This window comes from Pseudocercospora fijiensis (genome assembly GCF_000340215.1).
Source record: "Pseudocercospora fijiensis CIRAD86 unplaced genomic scaffold MYCFIscaffold_1, whole genome shotgun sequence".
Taxonomy (NCBI): domain Eukaryota; kingdom Fungi; phylum Ascomycota; class Dothideomycetes; order Mycosphaerellales; family Mycosphaerellaceae; genus Pseudocercospora; species Pseudocercospora fijiensis.
The window spans coordinates 2,741,501-2,757,109 of NW_006921532.1; the positions used below are offsets into that span (position 1 = coordinate 2,741,501).

Consider the following 15,609-nt stretch of genomic DNA (forward strand, 5'->3'; position numbering starts at 1 on the left):
TCTTTTTCCCCTCTTCTCAAAGAAGCATCCAGCCGATGGTCGACCCTTCCAATTATTCAGTTCAGATGTCAGGTAGCATGATGCCAGTGTTCGGGCGATGCTCCTGAGGATGGAAGTCCGGACACGACTGTTGTTGCCGGAGGAAGAAGATGTACAAGGTGAAGCTGAAGCTGTGACACGCTCACTGCTACCAGGGGTGGATTACGTAACATTGGTCTCTTCTACTTCAAGAACGACCTACAGGCTGCAGAACACCTTCGCCAGGGTTTATGCACAAAGTCTGTGTCTGTTGGAAATTTTGTTCCATATGATCATTTCCTCAAACGTCTGCGTCCGCAAGCATCTCACAAGCCCATCCAACAACTGCATGACAGGCAATATCGGTATCAGATAGATGAAGATCCAATGCACCCTGTCCTCTGCAAACCAAATCCATCCCAAAATATCAAGAATAACCACGTCTCGAGCAGCTCTGCAACCAGAGCAAACAGCCTACGTTCTCGCAACTCCACAATCGCAAACGCATCAGCAGACTCCAATGTACTCTTCTTCAACACGTTGACTGCATATGCATCATCGAAACGACGGAAACTCTCACCGAACAATCCAAAGACTTTCCTCCCGTTGCTCTCAAACCCAGCCTGTGACGCAGCTTCCTCGTCACCTCTCGTGGTGGTACTGATAGCCGCATACCTAGGATTCGCAGCATCGACGGGTTGCGGGATGAAAGATAGCGCGCGAGAATAATGAGTTGCGAGCTCCATCCAGACATCCAGATTAGGATGGAGATCGGTCAGGATGGAAGGAATGGGAGAGTCACGTCCGTGATTGATGACCTTCTCGATGATTGCGATGGCACCGCCTTGACCAGACCCGAAGTCGATGATACTCCATTTGGAAGAGTTGAGGTCGAGTGCCAGCGCGTCTTGGCCATCATGCTTGATGAAAGGTGGAACTATATCGTTTCCCCAAAGATTAGCTGTATTGTTTTCTGCGTGGTGTGTAGACTGTGGGGGGTTAGTACGGTACGGACCAAATAATTGTCAGCGTCGGCGGGGTATGCTACCTCCCATCAGGCTTGTAGGCATGAAGAATCAAACTGCGACCGAGTGCACGTAATAGATTAGTAATTAGGGCTAGCTTCCGAACTTTCCGACTAGCTAATTACAAACACACCTAATAATTCTTCGCCTACAAGCCTAAGAATAAGCCGTAGCAAACTAGCCTGCGATATACTACTTTTTCGCGACTATACAAATATAACAATCTAAATAGCGGAGATTGTAGCCCTACTAATTGCGCTTTATTCTACCTACTAAAAAAGTCTGTACGACGTTAGCGCGTTAAGTTTTCGCTATTCTACTAAGCCGACTCGACTATAGCTATCCGGATTGCTAGGCGGCTAGCTACACTACTAGAAACACCTTAATATAAAACATACCGCATCGCCTAGCTAATACTTAGAGGTCCTTCTCCTAATCCTAGCTATTATTATTTAGGTAGGCGAAAATTCCGTCCGATGCCTACTAACCGCTCTATAGCCTTCGAGGGTAATCGATAACCTTCCTATAGCCGACTCGACACTTCGAGGTCCTTTATAGACTATTTCTAAACACCTTTTATATATAGCATAAGTCTACCCGAGGTATAGTTATTAAGTTGCTACTATATAGCAGACGCGACTCTAAAGCTAAAGTTAAAATACCTAAAAGTCGCTACTACTACCGCTGCTAGTACCGCTACTACTATAGCTGCTACTATAGCTGCTACTACTGCTAATATATCGAGCGACGATCTATCCTCCTTAACCTCGGTTCTACTATCTAATAATAACCTAGTCGGTAGTACTATCGCCTATAACTATAATAAGAATATAACTAGCCTAGACGACGACGATACTGCTTTACTTAGAGGACCTAAGGAACAGACTGTTCTTATAGGCGTATAAACCGATCTACTAATCTATCTAAGTAGCGGCGGCATTCTCTCTAACCCTCTAGATAAATTAGTTAGACTAGCCGGAATAGATAAGATTAGTAACTTTTAGGATAAGGTATTTATAAATAAAGACCTTAGCGAGGACGACGAGGAGATATCTAACGATAAAGAGGACCTCGAGGCTCGCGATAGTAGTAAAGAGGAATTAGACGAAGAGGCCGCTATAGAACAGCGCCGAGCAGCGACTAACGAATAGACTAGGACTTAATATAAACTATAATGTATTTAGAAGAGGGCTAATCTATAGAAAGCCTAAAGATGAAGTATGTACAGTTGCAGCCTTAGGCATTATATACGTAATAGCTAGCTATATACATACTCTCTAAGTCACCCCCTTATCGCGTATATATAGCTAAACAAGCAAACTACTAAAGCAAACAAAGGGGTATTAGGTATAGAAACAACTAGACCACTTTTAGGCCCTTATAATAAAGCAATCAAACAGACAAGTAGTTAAACTAGACAAATATAAATGCCTTCTATCTATTTAGTACTTAGTAGCAGGCTAAGCGGCGCTCTTAATAGCAGCCTTACAATCTACTAAGTTTAACTGCTAAACAAATCGACTATGCTTAAGCTTATTAAGTAGCTTAGTAAAGCTATTAGCGATTTGATCGTATGTACTAATCTAGGTAATAACGACAGTGCTATTAGCGATCTTCTTACGGATATAGTAGACCCTAGCATCTATATGCTTAGTACGGCTATTAACGCTTGTCGACTAGGTAATAGCAATAGCGGACTAATTGTCCTCGTATAGCGTAATAGGCTTAATAGTGCCTTTGTAACTAATCTCTTATAGCAACCGAGCTAAAGCAACGGCTTCCTTAGCGCTAGTTGTTAACTAAACATACTTAGCTTCTATAGACGATAGAGTAACTAAGGTCTAGCGGCCTAACTTGTATAGTAGCGGTCTACTAGCGAGCGTAAAGTAGAAGCCTCCTATAGAGCGACGAGTAACCGGATTATCTGCCTAGGAAGCGTTATAATATCCAGCAAAGTTGAGCTTATCGCTCTGTATGCCTCGGAAACACAGACTACGGCTTAGAGTGCTAACTAGGTACTTAATAAGCTAGAGAAGTGCGGCATAGTGTTCCTTAGTCGGGTTAGAAATATATCGTAACAACAGGCCTATAGTATAGCAAGCATTAGGTTAAGTAATTATTGCTAGCTATAGTACTTTACTAACACCTTCCTAATACTAAGTCTTAAAGGCAGCGCTAGCAGTATAGCCCTTAGGTACACGCTAAATCGATATCTTAACGTATCGAGGTGCTATTAGCGTAGCCGGTACTATACGGCCCTATATGCTATACTTCTTACTAAGTCGGTTTAGATAGGCGTCCTGCACTACATAGATAGTGCGGTCCTTACGGTTGCGAATAATGCGCATACCGAGATAATAGTAAAGATTACTAAGTTCCCGTATATTAAAGCGATCCTTTAGCAACTAAGCTACTACTTAGAGAGCGGCTATTAAATAAGCAATAATAATCATATTATCTACGTAGATAACGATAACTAAGCCACTAATAGTGTGTTTGAATACACACACATCGCTTATAATAGGGATGAAGTTTAGGCTCTTTAGAAACTTCCGGAGCTCTTTATACTACAGCATTAGTAACTGCTTTAGACTATAAAGTGCTTTTAGTAGTAGACACACTATACCCTTGCCTCTACTACGGTCTTCAAAGCCGTGTAGCTGCTTAACGTAGATCTTATGCTTGTTGCTAATAAGTGCGTTTAAGAAGGCAGTTAGGATGTTATATTGTTAAGCCTCTAGGTTATAGTAAGCAATTATAGCAAATAGGACACGCAGTGTGCTTAGCTTAGCTACTGCAGCATAGGTCTCGTTATAGTCCTGTCCTTCAACTTAAGTAAAGCTACGGACAACCTAACGAGCCTTAAACCGGCTAATATTACTATTAGCGTCGCGCTTGATAGTAAACACCTATCGGCTACGGACAACCTTGCGACCTTTAGGCACTTCTAGCCGAGAAACGTGTACCTACGTATAGTTGTCCATTAACGACTTGTACTTAGCCTTATAGGCCTCCTTCTATTATAGCTAGTGTTGTAATTCCTTAGCGGCCTTAAAGCTCTTTAGAATTGGAATAGTGTCCTTAGGCTTATTAGGCTGTTTAGCAATGTAGCAGGAAGCTATAAAGCCCTTTATATAGGCTATCGGTATATTAGCTATTATACGTCGAGTCGACCGCTTAATACTATAATTAGCTAGATAGCTACGTAATAGGTTACGAGCTAACTTGTTACTGCGGGTTATATAGGTAGAACGAGCGCCTATCGTATTAGGTCGCTTAAACTCTAGTAACTAGCTAGGCTCACCCTTCTTCGTATTTAGATTAAAGGGCGGAGCTTAATCTTCCTTAGCTAATTAGAAGCTATCTTTATTACTCGAAGCTAGTAATTAAACGTCTAGAAGGTCGTCCTCGATTAGTAACGGATTAGCGACCTTATCGGCTATTTCCTATATAGGTCCTTATATAGGCTGTTCTTCTTGCTAAGCTAGAAGCCGCTAGACTATACTAGCAGCCTTAGCAGGCGACGGAGCCTCGTTGCTTATAGAATTAAATAAAGCTAGTATAATAGACTCGAGTGTAACAAACTCGTTCTTAGCTAAGTCGTTAGTGTTAGTATATAGCTTTATACTATCCGGAAGTAGGAGGTTAAGGTTACCCCCTAACTTAATAAACTAGACGTCCTTAGAAGCGATAACCTTATGCTAATTAGGTAGGTAAATTATGTATTTTCCGGAGTCTATAGAGCCCTTAGCATAGCCAACTAGCTTGCTAACTAGGCCTCTACTGTCCATCTTCTTTCTACGAGCTACACTGTAATCGTATATAATAGCAGTATAGCTATAGGCTCGAAGGTGCTAAAGGCGTAGCTACTTTCGAGACTAATTGAGCTCCCTAGCTATAATAGTATAGGGGCTAAGACCTTCTAGGGTTCTAGGTGTAATATTAAGGACCTATATAGCGGAGGTAACAGTATATAGCTATAGAGACTTTAGAAGGTTAGCCTATAGCATTATCTTTCTCGCAGTCGTATACACGATATAATTGCTAACCTTAGCAAGGCTATTCTAAGTAGAAGAATGAGGAGCTGTAACCTGCAGTACAATGCCCTAATTACGAGCCTAGCTTAATAGCTAATTTCCGCCGTATTTACCCCCTCTATCGAGGCGGTAGATTAGGATCGAATAGCTAGTCTATATACGGATATATATACGATAGTCCTAAATAGCTACTATAGCCCCTAACTTGAGCGTACTAGCATATTCGTGTCGATAGCCTAACTTAGCGTATATAAACAGTGTGAAATAGCGCTCCTATAACAGACTAGGGTTGGTAATAGTAACTACATCTATATAGACAATATAATAGATCGTAGATAGTCGTACGCGTAGCAGCCGATTATATTCCTTATATAATATAGCTATACGATAGGCAATGTAGTTGCGGAAGTCCTTCTTAGCACTAGTAATAACAATTTGACCCTTAGATTCTATCCTTAGTAGCTTACGGTAATGAATATAGCTATATCGCAGATGCCATTCATCTATAGTGCCTATAGGCACCCCCTTCTTAGGCACCCCCTTCTTTAACATAAGGGCAACTACCTCACTATCTAGACTAGAGGTTAGTATATAGAGGTAGGGAAGACTATTCTTACGGTATGTCTAAGCGATAGTAACTTTATTGCCTTCTACTATCGTAAACAGCACACGCTTATTATTATAGTAGAAACAACCCTTATTAGCAAGCTTCTTAGTAGACAGAAGGTTAGCTGCTAGACTAGGCATATATAGTGTATTAGACAACTTTATGTTGCTTATACCACGCTTATTAACAACCTCTATCTAAGCTATACCAACTATCGTAGCGTGCTTCGTGTTGCCTCTAAACCGGATAGGAATGTAACAGCCTTCGTATTTAATAAGCAATAAAGGGTCGTTAACTATGTGTATACTAGTACCTAAGTCGACAACCTAATTAGTAGTACGAGTGCTAGTAGTAAGAGCCGTAGAAACTAGGTCGCTTACAGTAACCGTAGCTATAAAGGCGTAATTGTAGTTTAGGTCTAATAGCACCCCCGGGGTAGTATTAGCCGCATATAGGCCCTAAGCACTATTCTAACTAGATAGCGGCTGTTGCTATTGTTGCTAAGCAGTTAACGCCTGTTATTACTTCTTCTTAGCCTTCTGCTTCTCGCGACGAAGTCGGTCTTCCTCCTTTAGGTAAGGGTACTTAGTATAGCAGCGGTTAGAAGGGTGCGACTTCTAATAATAGGCGCACTTCTTACGGTTAGACTAATAACTATTCTAGTTGCTTCCACCGCGGCCTCGACCGTTATTATTGTTTCCGCGGCTACTACGACCGCTACGGTTCGAGTTACCCCGACCGTTATTATTGCTATTGCTACCTTACTATTGTAGTTAGCGCTAAAGACTAAAGAAGCCGTTATATTAGGCCTAGTTTGATTAAGCTACATTCTTATTAAGCAACGCGCTAATAATGTTGTTAAGTGTGTTATCGTTAATAGTGTACTCGGAGGCGCGTATCTGCTCTCGGCGCATCTATACGAAAGCCTTATAGAATAGAGAGATCTATATAATAAACATATAGACAGCCTAGTATTAGCTAATAGCTAATTTGGTATCCTTTAAGGCACTAAGCTTCTTCTTATACTTATTACAGAACTTCTTAATGTCCTTACTATTATACCGAAGGGTAATATATTCCTAGTAGAGTATGAATTTAGTAGACCTACCTTTACTAGTGTATTTCTTATATAGGTAAGTCTACACTTCCTGCGATATAGCGAGACTAAGCAACGACTGCTAAACCTCGGCGACATAGTTAGCAAAGATCTACGTACGCGCTAATTAATCTTTTGCCTCCTATTTATCTTATTGGTCTTCAAACTCTAACTAAGTTTTAGAAGACAACTTAACATTAGGCTTTAGGCGGGTCCCTTAGACATAGCGCTATACCTATATGCCTTTAAGGGCACCCTTAGCGGTATAAGACTATAACGGGTAATTTTCCTTATTCTTTAGCTTAGGAATGTTGCTTATATAAGCGTTAGCGGTTATAGGGGGAGCTATTGCGGACAGCGACGGCGATATAGAAAGAGACTATAGACTTGTCTTAAAAGGCAGCCGATAGGCGCGCCTATGTTCTAGTATAGCGGACAGCTAACACTGTTAGTAACCGACTCGAGTCTAGCACCTACTAGAATACTCGAGGGCGGCGGCGGCGACGGTATTAGTGTCGGCGTAATTTTTAGTAACGAGCGCTGTTTACGTAGCAGTCGGATTAACTATTAGAATACGTATTAAACGTGTTATGCGTATTAGAAACGCAGGGGGCTTATAACCACTTAATGTAAATTGTAATGTATTTAGAAAAGGGCTAATCTATAGAAAGCCTAAAGATAAAGTATGCACAGTTGCAGCCTTAGGCATTATATACGTAATAGCTAGCTATATACACACTCTCTAAGTCTAGGACAACCCTTAATAAGCGGTACGAGGAGATTAAAGCCTTAATAAAGAAGAGCCGTGTCTCTATACTATATCTTATTAAGTATCTAGTCGGCAAGCTAGGTATAGCAAAATCTACGGTAGAAGACGGCTAGTTATAGCCTTATCGGTCGACTAAGCGCTTAAAGTAGTACGAGAGAAATCTCTAGTCGCTTCTAGACGTCTTTCTAGAAGAGCGTCTATTTAGCGGTCGTATTGTCCGCAAAGAACTAAAGAGCCTTATTAGCCGAGACTACTTTAGTATATATAATCTAGACTTTAGTTATACTAAGTTTAACCTTAGTAGTATAAGTACTACTATTAAAGAGATCGCACTAACCTAGCATCGACTTCTTAGCGAGGAACTGTTGCCTAACCTACGGCGAGATTAAAAGCAATACTAGGAGACCTTTATCGACAAGTATAACTAGATCTAGAAGCGGATTATAATAATTACCTCGCAGGTCCTGTTTTCGATAGTATACGTAAACGCCTCGTATTTCCCGAAGGCGCTTGGCATCTTTCTAGTTAGCAATAGTGCTAGCCGGCGAATACTCGAGTATCTTAGCAACCTAGGGCTTGTTCCTTCGTATCGCACCGTATAGATTCTTATAGGCAAGAATGCAGAGGTCTAGATATAGAAGATTAGCGAGCTAGCGAACGATCCTAATAAGCAGTATAGTAAGACTATCGACAACTTTAATCGTATAAAAACCTATACTATCTAGCGCGGTAGCGAGACTAACGAAATGTTAAGTATTACTACATCGTACCTTGTAGAGAATAAAAGCATCCCGGAGGGCGGTTTAAAGAAGGGTATAATCTATTACGATAAGCCTCTCGATCTAGATAATATCTTTAAGAACATATACGAAGACAAGGCCTAGGCACAGGTTCCAAAGGATATAGCTAATCTAACTGCTAGTACCGAGACAGTTAAGATTACTAAGATTAGCAAGAAGACCGCCCTATTCTATATTAACGAGGCTATCGCATATACTTTCCCGAAGGCCGTTAAAGCTATGTTTAAAAAGGAGGCGGCAGAGGCTAGTAACGACGATAACGATAATAGTAATACTATTAGTCGTCCGAAGTAGCTAGTTATCGATAAGATGCCGGCTACCTAGACTAAGGTGCTTTCTATACTACTATCCTTTAACGACGAGGCTACGATTGCAGGTATATACGTAGTCTAGGATAATATCCTTCTTAACTTTATAGACCTAGATTAAGATAAGGACTTTAAGAATGGACCTAATAGACCGCTGATTATCTACAATAGCGACTAGATGACTATTCTACGCGGCCTATCTGTCTATAATAAGAGTGTCGAGAGTAAGGATGCGTACGACAAGCGAGACAATCTCTTGTTCTCTCCTACCTAGTTCTATACTATAATAAACTACGGCCTTATATTATTGCGGACCTATTAGGACAACAATAGAGATAGGGAGCTATTACTAGTATCCTAGACGTTAAAGGCTAATGCTGCCTTTTAGTATAGAGACAATAAGATTAGCAAGGACAAGGCTAAGTTCTTCGAGGTTTAGCAGCTATTAAAGACGAGCTTCCGATCTCGCATTATCGGTCTCGTTATTTAGTAGCTTATCGATAAAGGCCGAGTAATTATCGCTAGCGAGGATAGTCGTATAGAAATAGTAGAGGCCGCTATCTCTCGACTTACTCGTAATTAGTATATCTATCTTATTAACAAGATATATAACGATACGTTATCTCTAGCTGCCTAGCGCGGCTAACCGGGTATAGATCCGCAGTTTACGACTATAGCTCGAATACTAAAGGAGATCGAGCAATTCCTTACGTTACGTAAGTCTATTCGGAATATAGACATCGGCTATCTTCGTAGATTAGTCGACTTCCTAATCCCCTTATTCTTTAGTGCTCGTTAAGGCAACTATAGCCGTCTAATAACCTACCTACGCTAGTTGCTTAGTCCTAGTGCTAATCTAGTAGCTCAAAAAGCAATCCTAACGTCGAGTGTAGTCTCTATAAACGGCAATAAGGGATATGCCGTCGTAGCTAATAAGTGTCTCGAGCTCTATAATTACGAGTATTCCGAGGACATTAACCGATACGCTAATTCGACCTATAATATACAGGCTACATTCAAGAAGGTGGCCTTAAATTAGGAGCCGTCTAGGGTCTTGCGTACTATAATAACTAATCTAACTAGGATCAAGCTAAGCAGCTATTATACCTATAAGGATATATCTATCGACGTATTTAGTAGAGCCGAGAAGTTGTACTCTAATAGGTATACAAAGCTATACGGAAACCCTAGCGGCAACGTCTCTAATAATATCTAGCAGCTCGGAGGTATATAGATCTTAGAGAAGGTAGCCGACTTTAACGAGGGTAATGCGTAGTACTGTTAGGGTCGTAGTACTATATCGATAGACGAGGAGATAGAGGCTACTACTATTGCTAAGCGGGTAGCTACTAGCGACCTTAGCGCTATCGAGGATTCTACCGTCGATAGCAGTAACTCTACGTAGGCTAGTACCGTCGACCGTCGTACTAGGTAGTTAGGAGAGGAGTAAGGAGATAAGAGGGCATAAGAGGCATAAGAGCCGCAAACAACTACCTATCTTAACGAGCTTAACTAAGAGGATAATACATTCGGTATATAGAAATCCAACCTACTATATCTATCGCTTAGCTACCGTTCCTTGCTATACTAATTAATATAGGCTATTAGCTTCTAGTGCTTTATCTTCTAGTGCTTTATCTTCTAGTGCTAGGCGTATAATAATTGCTTAATAGCTAGCTAGGCTAGGCGTACGATAATTGCTTAATAGCTAGCTAGGCTAGGCGTACGATAATTGCTTAATAGCTAGCTAGGCTAGGCGTACGATAATTGCTTAATAGCTAGCTAGGCTAGGCGTACGATAATTGCTTAATAGCTAGCTAGGCTAGGCGTACGATAATAGCTTAATAGCTAGCTAGGCTAGGCGAGTGCGCGCCTAGCGGCGAAGTAATAGCGGTAGACTAGAGTGCGCGCCTAGCCGGTAGTAGACCCTCGTCGGTAGTAGACTAGAGTACGTACCTCGTCGGGGATGCGGGCGTACGATAATAGCTTAATAACTAGCGTTACTCTAACTAGCGGGAGTAGCGGTCTCTACTATTAGCTTTGCTTTAGACTTGGTTCCTATATGAATTTAGAGCGCCTAATGCTAAAGGAGGCCTCCGGTAATTTTAGTAAAGAGCTTTTTTAATTAGCTATAGCCTAATGCGAAGTCCTTGCCTATGCCTCTAGTCGCTAGCAATTCTAGCCTTAGGCATTTAACTAGCAGCAGTCGGCGGCTATTGCGTTAAAAGTGCGATAATATATTAAAAGTGCGATAATGTATAGCCGTTATTGTTGCCTTGCTATTATAGCGTAAATAGCGCAATCCTATTAGTAGAGGCAAACCTTACCTACGATGCGCTAATATAGACCTACGCTTCCTAGTTTAACTTCTTTTTCTTCTTCTTCTATATATACTAATACACTAACATACTAACACCCCTAGTAACACACTAGCTATCGGCTTCTAATAGCAATAGTGTCGATACCTTTTTATCGTATATAGGTAGCTCTACAGCGATTAACACTATTCCTTGCTAGTTCTACGGCTTGCTACTAATAGAGCCGCTTATCTAATAGTTGAGGTTCCTCGATCGGTAGAGTTTGTTTAGTCCTTCTTTTAAGGTCTCCGATAGGCTTTGCCGAGCAAGACGTTGCGAAGGCGACTCTCCTAGCGAGTAGGTGCTCCTAGCGAGTAGGTATACTATAGCTTTAGCGGGCGTCGACTGCGCATTTAACCGAAAAAGCATAGTTTTATTAGAATATCGCAGTCTTAGTGCAAACTACAGAGGTCTTAGATAGATTGGCGGAGGTAAAAACTCTTTAGTAAGGTACACCTATAATGCGGCTAACGGTCTAACTCGGTAAAAACTCTTTAGTAAGGTATACCTTAAGTAGCGGCTCGATAGCGACTCTCCTACTAAGTAGGTTAATAGGTTCGTAGCATTACTATAGGTCTAACTCGGTAAAAACTCTTTAGTAAGGTATACCTTAAGTAGCGGCTACAGGCTTCCTATGTTCGGATTCTTTATAGGATAATATGCGCGTATCTAGTTAAGTCGACGTAACGCCTTCGTTAGGACTGTTAGTTATAATAACCTTAGTCGTTACGTAAGGGCCTCTAGTATACTTAAGCCCGAAGGCGCTTAGTCTTAGTCTTAGTCTTTACTGCTATACGACTGCAGCACTGCTATACGACTACAGCCCTTTGCGTATTAAGACTGCTATTCGACTATAGTGCGCCTCCTCTTCTATTCTAGCAAGCGCATTAATATTGCTATACGACTACAACGCGCTCGACAACCTTTTTTTTCGCGGTGTCTCTAACACTTAGGGCGCGGTTATACTCTATTGTTGTCTAGGTACTAATAAGTGTCGCTTTAGCAATCGCTGTCGTGTTTCGCTTAATAAGTCCCGTCCTATACACCTTGTCTTCGGTTATGCGTACTATAGTTAGTAATAGAATACGTTAATTATTACGCATTGCGCGTAGTATATAGGCTATATATAATACTAGTATGCTTCGGAGTGTGTACTTCTATAGCCGCTTAGTGCCGCTAGTTAATTAGATCCCCGGACGCTACTATTCGTTTTCTCTACCTTGTATAGTAACTAGTTATCGGAATGATCGTTCTAGGGAGAGTCTAAGCAATAGAGGGCGTTAACGTAAGAGGGCTGTCGTAGCTTCTCGAAGGGTGCTTTTACGAGCGCTCGATATATGTTATCGCCCTACGTATCTATCCTTACCGTATATATTGTAGTGTCTATAAGAGCATACGGTGCAATAAGTATAGTACTAGTCTCGCTAGTCTAGCTAGTAACTTCTCGCTAGTAACTTCTCGCTAGTAACTTCTCGGGTTTCGGAGGCGGTTCTTAGTGCCTAAGGCGGCCGTCGTTATCGTATTAGACACTTTTGTTAGCGCTATTTGCTAGAAATGCGCGTAATCGGCGTATCTCGCTGCATTCGTAATATACTGTTATAAAAGTCGTAAAAGTCGTAAAGTCGGTATTATAAATGCGCGGAAGGAAGCAGCTATAACGTTTAATCCTACTAATTAAGCGCTCTGCTATACTAAATCCGGGGTCTTAGCGGGACTCGGCATCCTTATCGCTTCCTCGAATTTACGCTTCTCGCCTCTAGCTCTTATATACTATCGATACCTACGACTATCTACAAACCCTCGTCGCAAAGAATACAATAGAAAAGCCTGCTTAGTGAGCTTATAAGGACACGATAGAAGAGCCTACTTAGCGAGCTTACGAGGACACGATAGAAGAGCCTACTTAGCGAGCTTATAAGGATATAATAGAAAAGCCTACTTAGCGAGCTTATAAGGACACGATAGAAGAGCCTACTTAGCAAGCTTATAAGGACATAATAGAAGAGCCTACTTAGCGAGCTTATAAGGATATAAGGAAGGACCTTATTAAATGCTAATTCTAGCGCCAATTCTAGCGCTAGTACTAATTCTAGTATAGGCTATAGCTAGTTTATTATACGCTAGCTCTCGTAGAAGCAACTTAACTAGGCATTATACGCTAGCTCTCGTAGGAGTAGCTTAACTAGGCATCCTATATTATACGCCGGCTCTCGTAGGAGCAGCTCAACTAGGCATCCTATATTATACGCTAGTTCTCGTAGAAGCAGCTAAACTAGGCACTATACGCTAGCTCTACTACACGCTAGCTCTACTATACGCTAGCTCTCGTAGAAGCAGCTAAACTAGGCATTATACGCTAGCTCTCGTAGAAGCAGCTTAATGCTGCTACCGATATCTAATCTAGAAGATAGTATAGTATACAACCTGCGATCGAGCGTAGTATTACGGCTCACTTTTCCGGGGATAGGACAAGGACTTAGCGAGCTTATAAGGACATAATAGAAGGGTAGTAAGGAAGGACCTTATTAAATACTAACTCTACTGCTATCCTAGTGCTATTTCTAGCGCCAATTCTAGTGCCATTTCTAGCGCCAATTCTAGTGCTATTTCTAGCGCTATTTCTAGTACTAATTCTAGTGCTATTTCTAGCGCCAATTCTAGTGCCATTTTACCGCCAATTCTAGTGCTATTTTACCGCTAATTCTAGCGCCATTTTACCGCTAATTCTAGCGCCATTTTACCGCTAGCTCTCGTAGAAGCAGCTTAACTAGGTAGAGTTAGCGGCGACGGCTTAGTAATCCTGTCGGCGAGCTACCTAGTAACTAGCCTATAAGACGGAGACTAGCTTCTAATAGCGTACGGTTCCTACGTAGCTTATAGCTACCTCTCTCCTTAGTAGTGCGAGTAACTATACTTAATAACTGCTCGGCTCTCTTAGCTCGCTCCGATTTAACTTAATCAATCCGGCGCGCTCTATATTAAGGTACCTAGCTTATTGCTAGGCTTATAGAGGCAGGACGCTTATTACGCGGATCGTCTAGACTACGAGTAGTACTAGTAGTAATAGCAGAAGCGGGTGGAAATGCGGAGGCTAGATTGCCTAGAAGTACTACCCTTAGCTTAACTATACGACTAGGTAGGCGAGGGCCGGCACTAGGACCGGAAGCAGTAGCAGTCGCTCTCTCGATCTAATTTGTACGAAGACCTATTCTCGCTACCTCGCTGCGTAAGGACTCTATAATACCGGCCTAGACGGCATTTTGCGCGGCGTTCTATATAGCAAGGCGCTGCGCTAGAGATACTGTCGGAGGATTTAGCAATAATCGGCCGGCCGCGGATTAAGAACTAGATATTAGTCTAGCAGCGGTAGAAGCAGTAGCAGCGATAGCTTATTATTTGTCTGCGCGCTTCTTAGCTTTCGCGTTAAGACTAGCCTTCTACTTAGTAAAGACACTCGTACTAACCCGCTTAATCTTATTAATTAGCTTATATAACGCAAATAGGCGCTAGTCGATATTTAGAGCTTTAAACTAGTCGATAAACTCTACCGATTTCTGCTTAAGCAGCCGCTAATTAACGACTATATTCTCCTATTGCTCGAACTAGCTAGTAGTAGTAAATACATTGTATATACTCTAGAGTCTTCGGTCTTCTAGAATAGTCTTTAACGGGAGGTTAAACATGTAACGATAAGTCTATTCCGGGTACTTGTTATTCTTAGAAGACAACTACGCCTATAGCTTCTAGAAGGCAATAGCCGGACGTATCCTATTTCCTAGCTTGCGGAAGATCGGACCTATAGCTTCTACTAGTAGCCTACTATTGTAAAGGAGATCTAGGTTAGGGTTACAGGCATTATAGTAGTGCTCGCTCGATAGTAGGTCTTATAGATATATTACCTTATCCTCGCTAAGGTACTAGAGGATTACCTTGCGAGGGTAGATACTATAGTCTCGATATCGATCGTTCTAGAAATGTATCTAGATCTTTAGAATCTTCTCGCGGGCAGCTATCTCTACTTTAGTCTAATACTACGGATCTATGCCGGCATCTATATCTGTATCTATATCGCTAGTAGCACTCGTATCGCCGTCTCTATTAGTATCTTCTCCGGGGATCTATAATTGTAATAGACCTAAGGAACGGCCTAGCGTATAGCGATACTATTAGGATTTTCGAGTATTAACTCGAATCGCTAAGTAATAAGAGTCCGGGCGAGGCTGCTTCTTACTATTATTAACTAGATATAGCAAGAAGACTAAGGCTACACTTCGCTTGCCCTACTATAGAAGGGCACGACTAATACGACTAAGCCGCTATATTAGATCCTTAATATCTCGAGTAATCGGATACTTAACCTAAGCGACAATCTCGATATCTAGAATATTTAGACCGACGCTAAACGCAGTCGTCGCGATTATAATGCGAATGTTCGATAGACTATCGGGGCTATCTATAGTACGGCTGTATTGCTTGTATCGACGGGTCTAGTCGCGCTTAGCTATACTACTAGTATAGAATAAGACAGTAGTATACATATTAACGCCCTTATTGTCCTAGATATATCGCTTCTTCGGATCGGTGCATTTAGT

General features: G+C 41.6%; 1 protein-coding gene across 1 annotated transcript; it reads right to left on the reverse strand.

Moving 5' to 3' along the window:
- Positions 1 to 386: 386 nt before the first annotated feature.
- On the reverse strand, positions 387 to 1,446 carry MYCFIDRAFT_192094 (uncharacterized protein; the record flags this gene model as incomplete). Its single annotated transcript, XM_007922890.1, has 3 exons — positions 387 to 955; positions 1,177 to 1,199; positions 1,442 to 1,446. 3 exons carry the CDS (start codon positions 1,444 to 1,446, stop codon positions 387 to 389), a joined length of 597 nt encoding a protein of 198 aa, XP_007921081.1.
- Between the last annotated feature and the right edge of the window lie 14,163 nt (positions 1,447 to 15,609).